The sequence below is a fragment of the Leptodactylus fuscus genome, chromosome 2 (genome assembly GCF_031893055.1).
Source record: "Leptodactylus fuscus isolate aLepFus1 chromosome 2, aLepFus1.hap2, whole genome shotgun sequence".
Classification (NCBI taxonomy): Eukaryota; Metazoa; Chordata; class Amphibia; order Anura; family Leptodactylidae; genus Leptodactylus; species Leptodactylus fuscus.
Genome location: NC_134266.1, coordinates 91,041,478 through 91,057,132, shown reverse-complemented (window position 1 = coordinate 91,057,132; position 15,655 = coordinate 91,041,478). Strand labels below are relative to the sequence as shown.

The following is a 15,655-nucleotide window of genomic DNA, read 5'->3' as shown; positions in this document are numbered from 1 at the left end:
ATGTCTCCCATTAAGAATGCTACGTGTGATGAAAGAAGTCCATTATTACTGTATCATATCCTACTATCCTACTTCCTATCCTACTAATATTATAAATGTGAAAGTTTGTGTGTTTGGATGTTTGTATGTTTGTTACTCAATCACGCAAAAACGGCTGAACGGATTGAATGAAATTTGGCACATATATAGTTTGTGACCTCGATTAACACATGTGGTAGGCTACTTTTTAGATCAGTGTCTGCATATAAAAGGCAGTTTATATATTTTACAGTGGGTACGGAAAGTATTCAGACACCTTTAAATTTTTCACTCTTTGTTTCATTGCGGCCATTTGCTAAAAGCAAAAAAGTTCATTTTACTTATCATTAATGTACGCTCAGCAGCCCATCTTGACAGAAAAAAACAGAAATGTAGATATTTCTGCTAATGTATTAAAAAAAAGAAAAACTGAAATATCACACGGTCATAAGTATTCAGACCCTTTGCTGTGACACTCATATTTAACTCACATGCTGTCCATTTCCTCCTGATCCTCCTTGAGATGGTTCTACTCCTTCATTGGAGTCCAGCTATGTTAATTAATAGGAAATGCACACATTTGTCTATAATATAATGCCCGGTTCACACTAGTGTTTGGATTCTGTCCGGAAGGAGTCCGCATGAGGACCCCTCGGACGGAATACAATCGCAACTGCAAGCACTGAACAGTTAAAGGGGTTGTCCCACGTCGCATACTTACCCGTCTTCGTTCCTCTAAAATCTTCTGTCTTCCGGCTTTGTCTCGTCATTGGTGGGCGGGGTCACATATGCAAAGCCAAGCGGCGAGATGCCGCCGGCCCTGCGTGCGCGCTCATACACCAGTCTACCCTTCACAATGCGAATACAGACCCGACACCCTGCGGGTCTGTATTAGCATTGTGAAGGCTAGACTGGTGTATGAGCTTGCACGCAGGGCCGGCGGCATCTCGCCGCTTGGCTTTGCATATGTGACCCCGGAGCGGAACAGCATCGCTTCTACTGCTGCTGTCTTCATGCAGGGCAGAAGCATAGCGATGTGCCTGTGCCGGCGTCTAACAGTCCCCAGCATCCGCCTATTACAGCGGATGCCGGGGAGTTAGATACTGGCACAGGTGAAGCCAGCAATATCGCTATGCTTCTGCCCTGCATGAAGACAGCAGCGGCAGAAGCAATGCTGTTATTCCGCTCCTCCGCCCCCTCCCCGGAATAGCAGCATCGCTTCTGCCGCTGCTTGCTTCATGCAGGGCAGGCACATAGCGATGTTGCTGGCTTCACCTGTCCCCCAAAGGGTAAACTACCCCCCCCCCTCCAGGCTCGCTCCCGTGTACTTAGCCCCTCCTCCCTCCCCCCTGAATGCAGGCAGACACATCACTTGACTCAGGTCAGGGCTGTGGCCACAAAAAAATGAATAAAGTGAGATAGTGGCCAAACAAAGCAGTTTTGCTGAAGCAGTGTATTTAGGAAAATTCTTACATTCACATTTACAAGCATTATAGATAGGATCCTTGTGACGGGACAACCCCTTTAAAGCACACAGACCCCATAGACTATAATGGGGTCCGTGTGCTTGCCGCGCACTGCCCGCATGGTGATTCGTGTGGGCAGTGAGCGGCAAGCACACGGACCCCATTATAGTCTATGGGGTCCTTGTGCTTAACTGGACAGCGCTTGCAGTTGCGTTGGCATTCCGTTCAGGGGGGTCCTCATGCGGACTCCTTCCGGACGGAAGCCAAAAGCTTATGTGAACCGACCCTAAGACCTCACAGCTCACAGTACATGTCAGAGCAAATGAGAATCATGAGGTCAAAGGAACTGCCCAAGGAGCTCAGAGACAGAATTGTGGCAAGGCACAGATCTGGCCAAGGATACAAAATAATTTCTGCAGCACTCAAGGTTCCTAAGAGCACAGTGGCCTCCATAATCCATCATCATGCCCTCTCTTTGTAGGTGTCGCCCAAGGCTCCGTCCTAGGACCCCTCCGGTTCTCCATCTACACCCTCGGCATGGGCCAAATCATAGAATTTCATGGTTTTCAATACCATTGCTATGCCAATGACACCCAAATATACATCTCTGGACCAGACATTACCTGTCTGTTGTCCAGAGTTCTAGATTGTTTAGCGGCTGTAGCCTCCTTTCTCTCTTCCCACTTTCTCAAACTCAACATGGAGAAAACAGAGTTCATCGTCTTCGCCCCACCCTGTATGGCCCTTTTACCTGACCCATCTATCAAAGTTAATGGAACCACACTTACCCCTGACCCACAGGTCCGATACCTTGGGATAACCCTGGATTCCGACCTATCCTTCAAGTCGCACATTCAAATCCTCAACACCTCCTGCCACCTCCAACTCAAAAACATCCATCGAATACGGTCCTTCCTCACCCTAGAAACTGCTAAGATGCTTGTCCATACCCTCATAATCTCCCACTTAGATTACTGCAACACTCTTCTCCATGGACTCCCAGCAAACACCCTCGCCCCCCTCCAGTCCACGTTAAACTCTGCAGCTCGCTTAATTCACCTTGCCCTCCCGTTCTTTATCGGCTGCTCCCCTCTGCCAATCCCTTCACTGGCTACCAGTTGCCCTGCGCATTGAGTTCAAATTACTAATGTTAACATACAAAGCCATCCACAACCTGTCCCTCCCATATATCTCCGACCTAATCTCCCGCTACCTGCCCACACATAACCTCAGATCCTCCAAAAAACTTCTACTCCGCTCTGCTCTCATCCGCTCCTCACACAACTGTCTCCAAGATTTCTCCTGTGCATCTCCCATACTCTGGCTCTCCTTACCAAGACACATTAGACTTATTCCTTCCATTGTTTACACAGCGTTTCCATAACGCCAAACCTGTGTGATAGGAGAAGTGATATCACTCACTTCTCTCACTGTTATCTACAGCTCTGCAGGTAGGACAATCAGTTCAGCTAATTGCAGTTTGCTGATAAAGCCTTGTCTGTTATCAATGTTCACAGAAATAACACTGAGTGGCAGAATCCTGATGTAATTTTCTAATCTAAAACCAGTGGCTGCTGCTTCACTCACTCTGAGCTATTGCACTTCCACTCCTCACCATTAGAGGCTTCTGTTTGTCTTAGGATTTGCCCTTAACAAAGACGGCCAATGTGTGATAATATGAAACCATCTTGTTTCCTGTTTGGGCCTACTTATACAGATGAGGCAATTAAATAATTGCTTGAGTATTGTGACTTGTTCCAGTCTCCTGTTTCTCAGAACTGGCTTTCCCGGACTGTTTTTACTCCTCGCTGTATTACCCTCTACACTTGAAGCCATTTCTTCACGTCTGTTCATTTTTTGTTACTACTGGGTTTAAAAAAAAAAAAAAAAAAATGATGTTGGAATAAAAGTTACATTTTACGGAGCCAGGAAGTCATGGATCCTTTCTACTTCACCTGTTGCATTAATACCATGCCCTAGGGCTGCAAAATCAACATGCTGCATTAAAGCAGATAATAATATGGCCAAAAATAAGCCATAAGGAACCAAATAAAAAAGAAAACAAACAACATGAAGGACGGCACTGCAGAACACCAAGGAGGAGAGGGGAGGCAAATCGACAGTAATTGTACCTTGTAGACAACAGGAGGGTCGGCACAGAGGCGGCTAAATAGTAGCTGTAAAAGTACAACATAATATCCTCTCTGTTAAAGCATGGACACCAAGAGTCTATTTCACAAATTTACAGTAGATTGAGACCATTTTTCCCAAATCCTCATAAATGAACCATAAGAGTGATTACCCAAAGCAATTGCTTTTTCATAACAGATGGAATTGTTAATCATATCTAGTAATATTGAGATGGGTGGGGAGGGCGTGGATTTCCACCTTTGAACCAATAACATTTTGGCCATAGTCAGGATCTTTCTAAGAAGGCATTTATGAGGGCCAATAGTATTGGGGATTTGAAGCAGTAAAATAGCTAAAGGTGGGTTAGGAGAAAGCTGTGCATTAAACAGTTCTGACAGCAGTGTAAACACCTCGGTCCAATACAAGGAGATAACAGTGCATTGCCACAATATGTGAATAGTGTACCCAGTGGCATAACTAGGAATGGCGAACTTTTGACATGCCCCCCCCCCCCCCCCCGGCCGCCGAAGACCTCAACCGACCCCCTCCTCCGCACTCTATTATGTCCCTTAGTAAGCCCTGCACACAGTATTATGTCCATTAGTGGCCCCTGCACACAGTATTATGTCCATTAGTGGCCACTGCACACAGTATTATGTCCCTTAGTGGCCCTTGCACACAGTATTATCCCCCATAGTGGCCCCTGCACACAGTATTATCCCCCATAGTGGCCCCTGCACACAGTATTATTCCCCATAGTCGCCCCTGCACACAGTATTATAGCCCATAGTGGAAACCCATAAACAATTATTATACTCTGGGATCTTTTCAGACCCCAGAGTATAATAATCAGAGACCCGGGGAAATAAAAACATAAAAAATTAAATAAATATATTGTTTTTTTACCTGTCCCCGGCTCCTACGCTGTCTTCTCCGCTGCCGTCCTTGTTCTATGACGTCGGACGTCACATGACCCGGGAAGCAGGCTGAGTTCATGTGACGTCAGAGACATCAGACAAGAAGGAAGGAGGCCTGGCAGGATCGTGGAGAGGTAAGTAACTGTGTTTGTTACGTTCCCTTACCTCTCCCGGTCTGCCGATCATTATACTCGGGGGTCTGCAAAGACCCCCCGAGTATAATGATAGCAGCAGTAGCGGCTGTCACCGGGCCCCTAATGTCCCGGGCCCTGTGGCAGCTGCCTCTGCTGCTATGGCGGTAGTTACGCCACTGAGTGTACCTCTGCCCTCACATTACCTCCAACATTCCCCAGAAACTGAGGGATACGCTAATTGTAAGATTGATGGAGTACGATACCAATGCAATGTCACTTGCAACGCTGTTTCCACGTGTGTGCTACATTTGAAAAGGGGAGTGTATCAATCTAAAAGCTTGATTCCAGTCTTCTGGAGTAACAGTAACAGCTAAATCTCTTTCCCAATAGCGGAATAGAGCTGCCTTAGTGAAGGATGATGTATCATCTATTAGATCATAAAGAAACCGCAAACCCCTCATATTTTTTGACATCCAAGTAAATATCGTACGGTTATGGGGTGTAGGTGCAGGTGGATTTTTTGACAGAAATTACTAACCTGAAGATGTCTATAATAATGTCTGGAAGGAATATCAAACCTTTGCTGGAAATCAGAGAAAGATAACAGTTGTTTACTTGCAGAATATAGCTCAGAAACTTGGGTCATGCCACAACTTTCCCACAATGTCAAATCCAAGTCTGCAATTGCCCAGGGCAAAAGCGACAGAGGCTTATCAGAAGTGCCAAAGTGGGACTGGGGTTGGGATTTTTGGTGAAGTGTCAGCCATGCTGTCAAAGAGGCCCGTATGATCGGGGTGAATGATTTAGTCGGCAGGATGTTCCAAAAGGGCAATAGCAGAATATGTTTGAGTCGCAAGGGCGCTATACAAGATTGCTCAATCTGCATCCATGGGATGGATACATCTGCCGACCACCATTTAGTACATTGTGCTGCAAGAGTGGCCAAATAGTAGTTGCATGCGATTGGAACACCGAGGCCCTCAACAAACCTATGTTTAAACAGAAAATTCCTATTAATCCGAGTCCGTCTACCACCCCATATGTACAGATGTTGTTTGGCTTTTAGTTTTTGTTTTTTTTTAATAATAATTTTGGGCCGGAAAAAACCCTTTAAAACTAAATTCACACCTCCTTCTGATCTCTGCTGGGGATTCTGTTTCCTATTCCACTTTAACAATGCAGAGAGAAAAGTCCTGCTTGCAATTGGGCGGAAATTCGGAAGACCCCATTATAGTCTATGGGGACACCATGAACATAAACACGAACGCAGGTGTGAACCTAGCCTAAGTGGGCCTGGGGAAGCTGCAACATTTGCCGTATGAATAAAGTGGCCCTACCCACTGGCTTGGATTTGCTTTGTTAGGGCTCGTTCACACGGGCACAGAGGGGGTGGATTATGGCGGGGAATCCACATCATAATCCGCCCCCTCACAATGGTGGTCTATGGAGCGACATGACCTTTCTTGAGGCGGATTCTGCCTCAGGAAGTCAATACAAGTGAATGGGAGGCAGAAACCGCATTGCAGTTTTTTAAAGTCCATTAGGGAAAAACCACCTGGCGTTTTTTGAGGCGGTTTTTACCAAAAACCGTTCCAAAAACGCCTCAGTGTCCAAAAACCACTTCCTAATTCCTGAAGCATTTTTTTTTTCCAAAATACGCCACATGGTATTCACGTGTAAACAGGGCCGGCGTCAGCGCACGGCATAGTCGGGCAAGTGCCGGGGCCCACAGAGCCTCTGGGGGCCCCCCGGCACTTGCCTGTCACAATTTCAGCTCATCGGCGTCCGTCCGCCGATGAGCTGGAATACATACGCCGATGAGCTGGAATACATACGCGATGCAGGAGCTGCGAGATCAGCTCCTGCTTTAAAGCTCCGGCCCGGCTTGCGTGTGTAGGCGCGATGACGTCATCGCATCACGCCTACACACGCAAGCCGGGCCGTAGCTAAGCAGGAGCTGATCTCACAGCTCCTGCATCGCGTATGTCGGTATGTGACTGGAGAGAGGAGCGTCGGGGGAACGATGGAAGGTGAGTGATGGAAGGTGAGTGTAAGTGTTTGTTTTGTATTACATATTAAGGTGAAACATAATGAAGGGGGCCCATGAAACTGGGGGGCAAATGAAGGGGAGGGGGGGAATGGCATGACACTGGAGAACATGAAGGTGGTGGGGAGAGAACGGCATGAAACTGGGGACAAAGATGGAGGGGGCCCAAAGTAACTGGGGGGCAAATGAAGGGGAGGGGGGAACAGCATGACACTGGGGCAGATGGAGGGGGGGAGAACAGCATGACACTGGGGCAGATGGAGGGGGGGAGGACAGCATGACACTGGGGCAGATGGAGGGGGTGGGGAGAGAACGGCATGGAACTGGGGACAGAGATTGAGGGGGCCCAATGAAACTGAGGGGGCAAATGAAGGGGAGGGGGGGGGGAACAGCATGACACTGGGGAAGATGAAGGGGGTGGGGAGAGAACGGCATGAAACTGGGGACAGAGATGGAGGGGGCCCAATGAAACTGAAGGGGCAAATGAAGGGGAGGGGGGAACAGCATGACACTGGGGCAGAGACGGGGACATGAAACTGTGGGCAGATGAAGGGGGAGAACGTGATGAAACTGGGGACAGAGATGGAGGGGGGACATGAAACTGGGGGCAGAGGAAGGGTGTATATGAAACTGGGGGAGAGATGGAGGGGGGCATATAATTTACAGGTGACTGTAGGAGGATTATACTGTGTGGGAGCACATAATAAATGAATGAGAATGGGTGGAATCAACATAAAAGTGGGTGGAGCTAAATTTGCAGCTGCGCGCAGAGCCCCTCTTTGTACTCTTTAAAAGATTGGGAGGTATGGCGTTGGTGACGCCACACTCCTGCATGATGTCACTCGCTTCATCTGCGACGCACAGTGTCTCGACTCCCCCGCCTCCTTTACAAGGGGGCCCACTGAGGCTCTGTCGCCCAAGGGCCCATAAAAACCTGGAGCCGGCCCTGCGTGTAAACTAAATGACAGTGCTTATATTTCGGGGTACTTTTGATTCTTCATGCTTTTGTGTCCTGTTGCAGCCTATATTGTATCATGTAGTGTATCATGTAGCGACTCCTGGAGTCCTATTCCAGGCTAGTTCCACACGTGACACATGGCCACTTGTTTATCAGAAGATCCTCATTGTTTCCGTATAGCAGGGCTGGGTGTCATAGCGAGTCCGGCCAGGAAAGGGTGTCAGCCAGTCAGCGCCCCCTGCCGGCGGTCACATGGTTTACAGCACACACTTCCCGTCATGCTGTGCAGCCAATGTTGATGGCAGTGAGCTGAGGATGTCTAGAGCTCGCTGGAGAGGGGCAGGGGGTGCCCTGCTTGGCCTGCTGCTGTTTGGAGTGGGTATATTGGTGGCAGTGCTGCTCCTAAGAACATACACACTGCCGAGCAGTCAGCTTATCTGGCAAGGACCGGAGCTGGCACAGACCGAGCTCACACCTGAGGAGAGACTGCAGCTGAAGAAGGCGATAGTCGGTGAGTGCCGGAGCTCTATATATAGGGCTGTCATACCAGTTTATAGCATGCCACTGGATGTATGGCGAGTATATAATGTATGGACTGTATATATGTGTTTATGTGGAAAGAAAGTGGACGATGTAAGAGCTGTATATATATGGAGTGTACATGGACTGTGTGTATATGTAGCTGTATATTTGGAGAGGATATATATGGAGTGTACATAATGTTTTAACTGTATAAATGATATATAAAGAGTCTATTAACTGGAGAATACTGAGCATGTGAGGTATATATGGAGAGCACATGAGGTTATATGTATGAGCTGACATGGAGAGTAATGTATGTACTACATATATATAGTGTGCTTAATGTATGAGCTGTATACAGTAGAGGTAAGGCCGCGCTCCAGTGACATCAGTACATTCCTATATATTTATCTTGGGTGATCAGAATAGAATCTGCTTGATGTAACCATAAAGCTGCCTAACCTCTACTTGGGTATGACCAGAGTGACTGAGAGTCAGGTCATTGGAGCTTTGGGGTTTATCCCTTGCTTTTCAGTGCCGCCCTTTTTTGGATTCCTTTTGATATATAAACTCTATAAATGGTGTGTGCGTATATGTGAATTGTTGTAGGAGAAATCAAGATGGCAGAGCTGTTGCGAATTTGTAGCTCTATTATTTTAAAGCAAAATAGCAGATACAAAGATTAAGGTGCTATTGCCTTATACTGTATCTAGTCTATGGGGTCCTCAGGTAACTGCTGTTTTTGGGGACAGACGGACCCAAAAGACAGTAAGCCCGGCACAAGTGTGAACCCAACCTAAGATACATTGAGAACGTGTTTGAGACACTTTTTCTGTGTCTTGCTGGACATTTGTTAAAGGGATTCTACCATTAAAAATCTTTTTTCTGTGGCTAACACGTCAGAATAGCCTTTAGAAAGGCTATTTGTCTCTTACCTTTACATGGGATCTCCACCACGCCGTTCCTTAGTAATACCGGTTTTTACCAGTATGTAAATTAGTTCTCTGGCAGTGATGGGGGCGGGCCCCAGCGCTGAAAATGCGATGAGGGCGTCCCCACCGCTGCCTGAGAACAGGATCCTGTGCCGCCTCCATCTTCTGCTGGATCCTCCCTTTCTTTCTTCATCTTTCTTCGGCAGCTTCACCTCTGTCGGCTCTGACACTAGTAGAGCCGACTGCGCATGCGCGGCCATAGTTCCGAGGCCGCAATTGCGCGCATGCGCAGTCGGCTCTACTAGTGTCTCAGTGGCAGAGCCAACTGCTCAGGCGTCAGAAGAAAGACGAAGAAATAAGGGGAGGATCCAGCAGAAGATAGAGGCGGCGCAGGATCCTGTTCTCGGGCAGCGGTGGGGACACCCTCATCGCATTTTCAGTGCTGGGGCCCGCCCCCATCGCTGCCAGAGAACTAATTTACATACCGGTAAAAACCGGTATTACTAAGGAACGGTGCGGCGGAGATCCCATCTAAAGGTAGGAGACGATTAGCCTTTCTAAAGGCTATTCCGACGTGTTAGCCACAGAAAAAAGATTATTAATGGTAGAATCCCTTTCAGTATCTAGAATAGAAGGTATAGCTTTATTGAGTCAAACAATGTAAAGAAAGCCATCTTAGAACTAGCCAGTCTCACAGAATGCCTTTTGGTGATAAGTTTTACACAACTTCACACTGCCTCCTCTAAGTTTAAGCTGCGTAAATATTAGACAGCATTAAATTTGCCCTTTGGTGTCAGAGGAATGTTGTAAAATGTATTAAACAAATGGTTTCCGCTAAAAACAGGGTACTGGTACTGTCAGGCTCACTTTCATGTGTATTGGGAATGTGAAACGCTGAGACCTTTCTGTTCCACTGTCTTGGCACTTATTTATAGAGTGCGAAAGACTGGGCACACAAAAATCCCCCAATCTGCTTGCTAGGTTTGTTGGACTTTTGTGGTATTGCCTATCTTTGTGGTAATGTCTTGAATTTTCTATTACGCCAGGAAGCATATCACCCAGCATTGGATACAGCCTACCGGAAAAGAACTTTACAAAATGAATGCATGATCAGACTATAACTTGCTGTTTATGCAAAGTGAAATGCACCAGCTAAATTTGAGGAAGCAGGCAGCCAAGGCTGGATTTGCCAAGACTGCCATTAAGGCCTTGCTGTCGGATCTTTGTGCTCCTCAGGAACAGTTCCTGTGAGAGATTAGAGGGGGCACATTGGGACAGCGACTGGGCACTCTCCCAGTGAACGGTGGTTGACTAGGCCATGTTAAAATGTTGTGGAAGTACAGTTTGCTTTTTGTGGCACTACCTCGCCACTTGAGTATTTAGCCCCAGCACGCGCCTACGCTATAGGCCTATACTAGTCATGGGTGGAGTGTAAATTGATGAATGCTGGACGAATGCCCGAGCAGTGATTGAGTCCAAGAACTGACTACAGATATGTATATTTGCTTATTGATATACTTTGCCCTTGTTACTGGTTTGTTTTCTTTTTGTGTAGTTTGTCTTTTTTTTGTGTGTGTGTGTAAAAATGTTGGAGCAAGTGGAGCATGAAAACAATTAAATTGTTCTTATTTAGAGATGAGCGAACAGTGTTCTATCGAACACATGTTCGATCGGATATCAGGGTGTTCGCCATGTTCGAATCGAATCGAACACCACGTGGTAAAGTGCGCCAAAATTCGATTCCCCTCCCACCTTCCCTGGCGCCTTTTTTGCACCAATAACAGCGCAGGGGAGGTGGGACAGGAACTACGACACTGGGGGCATTGAAAAAAATTGGAAAAAGTCATTGGCTGCCGAAATCAGGTGACCTCCATTTTAGACGAATAGTGGATTTCAAATCCGGGTCATATGAGAATGTGAACTTTGTGACTATGAGACAGGGATAGCTGTACAGGCAGGGATAGCTAGGGATAACCTTTATTTAGGGGGGAATGTTATTAAAAATAACTTTTTGGGGCTCTATCGGGTGTGTAATTGTGATTTTTGTGAGATAAACTTTTTCCCATAGGGATGCATTGGCCAGCGCTGATTGGCCGAATTCCGTACTCTGGCCAATCAGTGCTGGCCAATGCATTCTATTAGCTTGATGAAGCAGAGTGTGCACAAGGGTTCAAGCGCACCCTCGGCTCTGATGTAGCAGAGCCGAGGCTGCACAAGGGTTCAAGCGCACCCTCGGCTCTGATGTAGGAGAGCCGAGGGTGCACTTGAACCCTTGTGCACCCTCAGCTCTGCTACATCAGAGCCGAGGGTGCGCTTGAACCCTTGTGCACACTCTGCTTCATCAAGCTAATAGAATGCATTGGCCAGCGCTGATTGGCCAATGTATTCTATTAGCCTGATGAAGTAGAGCTGAATGTGTGTGCTAAGCACACACATTCAGCTCTACTTCATCGGGCTAATAGAATGCATTGGCCAGAGTACGGAACTCGACCAATCAGCGCTGGCTCTGCTGGAGGAGGCGGAGTCTAAGATCGCTCCACACCAGTCTCCATTCAGGTCCGACCTTAGACTCCGCCTCCTCCGGCAGAGCCAGCGCTGATTGGCCGAATTCCGTACTCTGGCCAATCAGCACTGGCTAATGCATTGTATTGGCTTGATGAAGCAGTGCTGAATGTGTGTGCTTAGCACACACATTCAGCTCTACTTCATCGGGCTAATAGAATGCATTGGCCAGCGCTGATTGGCCGAATTCCGTACTCTGGCCAATCAGCACTGGCTAATGCATTGTATTGGCTTGATGAAGCAGTGCTGAATGTGTGTGCTTAGCACACACATTCAGCTCTACTTCATCGGGCTAATAGAATGCATTGGCCAATCAGCGCTGGCCAATGCATTCTATTAGCGTGAACTGAGTTTGCACAGGGGTTCTAGTGCACCCTCGGCTCTGCTACATCAGATTGCTACATCTGATGTAGCAGTGCCGAGTGTGCATCAGATGTGTAGTTGAGCAAAACTGACTCAGCACTGCTAAGTCTGCATTCGCATAGGAATGCATTGGCCAGCCTTCGGCCAATCAGCGCTGGCTCTGCCGGAGGAGGCGGAGTCTAAGGTCGGACCTGAATGGAGACTGGTGTGGAGCGATCTTAGACTCCGCCTCCTCCAGCAGAGCCAGCGCTGATTGGCCGAATTCCGTACTCTGGCCAATCAGCACTGGCTAATGCATTGTATTGGCTTGATGAAGCAGTGCTGAATGTGTGTGCTTAGCACACACATTCAGCTCTACTTCATCGGGCTAATAGAATGCATTGGCCAGCGCTGATTGGCCGAATTCCGTACTCTGGCCAATCAGCACTGGCTAATGCATTGTATTGGCTTGATGAAGCAGTGCTGAATGTGTGTGCTTAGCACACACATTCAGCTCTACTTCATCGGGCTAATAGAATGCATTGGCCAGCGCTGATTGGCCGAATTCCGTACTCTGCCCAATCAGCACTGGCTAATGCATTGTATTGGCTTGATGAAGCAGTGCTGAATGTGTGTGCTTAGCACACACATTCAGCTCTACTTCATCGGGCTAATAGAATGCATTGGCCAATCAGCGCTGGCCAATGCATTCTATTAGCGTGAACTGAGTTTGCACAGGGGTTCTAGTGCACCCTCGGCTCTGCTACATCAGATTGCTACATCTGATGTAGCAGTGCCGAGTGTGCATCAGATGTGTAGTTGAGCAAAACTGACTCAGCACTGCTAAGTCTGCATTCGCATAGGAATGCATTGGCCAGCCTTCGGCCAATCAGCGCTGGCTCTGCCGGAGGAGGCGGAGTCTAAGGTCGGACCTGAATGGAGACTGGTGTGGAGCGATCTTAGACTCCGCCTCCTCCAGCAGAGCCAGCGCTGATTGGCCGAATTCCGTACTCTGGCCAATCAGCACTGGCTAATGCATTGTATTGGCTTGATGAAGCAGTGCTGAATGTGTGTGCTTAGCACACACATTCAGCTCTACTTCATCGGGCTAATAGAATGCATTGGCCAGCGCTGATTGGCCGAATTCCGTACTCTGGCCAATCAGCACTGGCTAATGCATTGTATTGGCTTGATGAAGCAGTGCTGAATGTGTGTGCTTAGCACACACATTCAGCTCTACTTCATCGGGCTAATAGAATGCATTGGCCAATCAGCGCTGGCCAATGCATTCTATTAGCGTGAACTGAGTTTGCACAGGGGTTCTAGTGCACCCTCGGCTCTGCTACATCAGATTGCTACATCTGATGTAGCAGTGCCGAGTGTGCATCAGATGTGTAGTTGAGCAAAACTGACTCAGCACTGCTAAGTCTGCATTCGCATAGGAATGCATTGGCCAGCCTTCGGCCAATCAGCGCTGGCTCTGCCGGAGGAGGCGGAGTCTAAGGTCGGACCTGAATGGAGACTGGTGTGGAGCGATCTTAGACTCCGCCTCCTCCAGCAGAGCCAGCGCTGATTGGCCGAATTCCGTACTCTGGCCAATCAGCACTGGCTAATGCATTGTATTGGCTTGATGAAGCAGTGCTGAATGTGTGTGCTTAGCACACACATTCAGCTCTACTTCATCGGGCTAATAGAATGCATTGGCCAGCGCTGATTGGCCGAATTCCGTACTCTGGCCAATCAGCACTGGCTAATGCATTGTATTGGCGTGATGAAGCAGTGCTGAATGTGTGTGCTTAGCACACACATTCAGCTCTACTTCATCGGGCTAATAGAATGCATTGGCCAATCAGCGCTGGCCAATGCATTCTATTAGCGTGAACTGAGTTTGCACAGGGGTTCTAGTGCACCCTCGGCTCTGCTACATCAGATTGCTACATCTGATGTAGCAGTGCCGAGTGTGCATCAGATGTGTAGTTGAGCAAAACTGACTCAGCACTGCTAAGTCTGCATTCGCATAGGAATGCATTGGCCAGCCTTCGGCCAATCAGCGCTGGCTCTGCCGGAGGAGGCGGAGTCTAAGGTCGGACCTGAATGGAGACTGGTGTGGAGCTATCTTAGACTCCGCCTCCTCCAGCAGAGCCAGCGCTGATTGGTCGAGTTCCGTACTCTGGCCAATCAGCACTGGCCAATGCATTTCTATGGGGAAAAGTTAGCTTGCGAAAATCGCAAACTGACAGGGATTTCCATGAAATAAAGTGACTTTTATGCCCCCAGACATGCTTCCCCTGCTGTCCCAGTGTCATTCCAGGGTGTTGGTATCATTTCCTGGGGTGTCATAGTGGACTTGGTGACCCTCCAGACACGAATTTGGGTTTCCCCCTTAACGAGTTTATGTTCCCCATAGACTATAATGGGGTTCGAAACCCATTCGAACACTCGAACAGTGAGCGGCTGTTCGAATCGAATTTCGAACCTCGAACATTTTAGTGTTCGCTCATCTCTATTCTTATTCATAAAAACAGTATGCCTGAATTCTATTCAACTATAAATATCTGTGTATGTAGTATAATCTCATAGTACAGTATAAAACTTGCATCACCTTTATATAGGTACTGTATAAATCAGATTTATTTATTTTTTTGGTGTATAATATATATGTATGTGTTGCTTGTAAAGGCTGCATACTGTAACACCGCTTGTACTATGTGTCTATATAGAGACATGTGCCACTTATGTATACAGTCAGTTATACCACTGATCTCCCTGTTTCATATTAAGGTGCTATTCGCATTCCGACCGTTTCCGTCTCTGAAGAGGAGCTGAATAACACAGCTCTGGCCGAGATTGGAGAATACATTAAAAAAGGTATGTGTGTGCCATCTGGAGTAGTGATATCCTGTCCCTGTATGTTACTACCAAGTTCTGCTGATATGCAGTTTGTGTGGAACTCAAAACCTTTCTAAACCAATTATGCATGTCTTCATTGCTTAAATTTTTCATATTGTAACACAGATAGTATGGTTGCTAAATAGATTTACAGTTCAAGTAACCATAGCTCCTTATGCAATAACCTTGCAGCTACAATTGACTATAATGCCAACAGACCTATAATGCCAAAATCAGAACTGTTATTGCAGGAGAAATCCCTAAAGCCAAAATATTTAGATGTTTATTAAAAAAAAAAAAAATGTTCTTAATTGTGTTACTAGAAAATAGGCTCGTCCTCTGAATGTGTCTGCTGAAGTTTACAGTATCTTGTCATGTCCCAAAACATGTTGACTTTCTCATTTTTGAACATATATTTGAGTATTCCCAGTTCAGACATTTATGCTATATCCTGTGGATATACACCATTCAGTTTAATGGGAGATCTGAAAATATCCAAGCAAACTTGATACATAAAATGTATATTACAAAATTGAAGCACTTTCACAGATATAGCGGAGTTACCCCAAATTGTTTAAAGTGCCGCATTGTGATATGAAAAGTCATCGGAAAAACATTTCTAAAAGATTTTTCATTTTATATTTGTTTATCCATTTTCACATAAAACTTTTTGTGCGTATCATTTATTAACTACTGTAATAAAAGTTCGGCTCCTTCCGTCTGAAACCAGATACTGTT

General features: G+C 46.9%; 1 protein-coding gene across 1 annotated transcript in view; it reads left to right on the top strand.

The window, feature by feature from the left end:
- The first annotated feature begins 7,965 nt into the window (after positions 1-7,965).
- The window catches only part of PM20D1 (peptidase M20 domain containing 1), a 28,093-nt gene continuing 20,403 nt past the window's right edge, over positions 7,966-15,655 (top strand). Inside the window, exons 1-2 of the mRNA XM_075264170.1 lie at positions 7,966-8,181; positions 14,810-14,896. Coding sequence (XP_075120271.1) covers positions 7,986-8,181; positions 14,810-14,896 — 283 coding nt within the window. The 5' untranslated portion in view covers positions 7,966-7,985. The remainder of the gene's footprint in view (positions 8,182-14,809; positions 14,897-15,655) is intronic.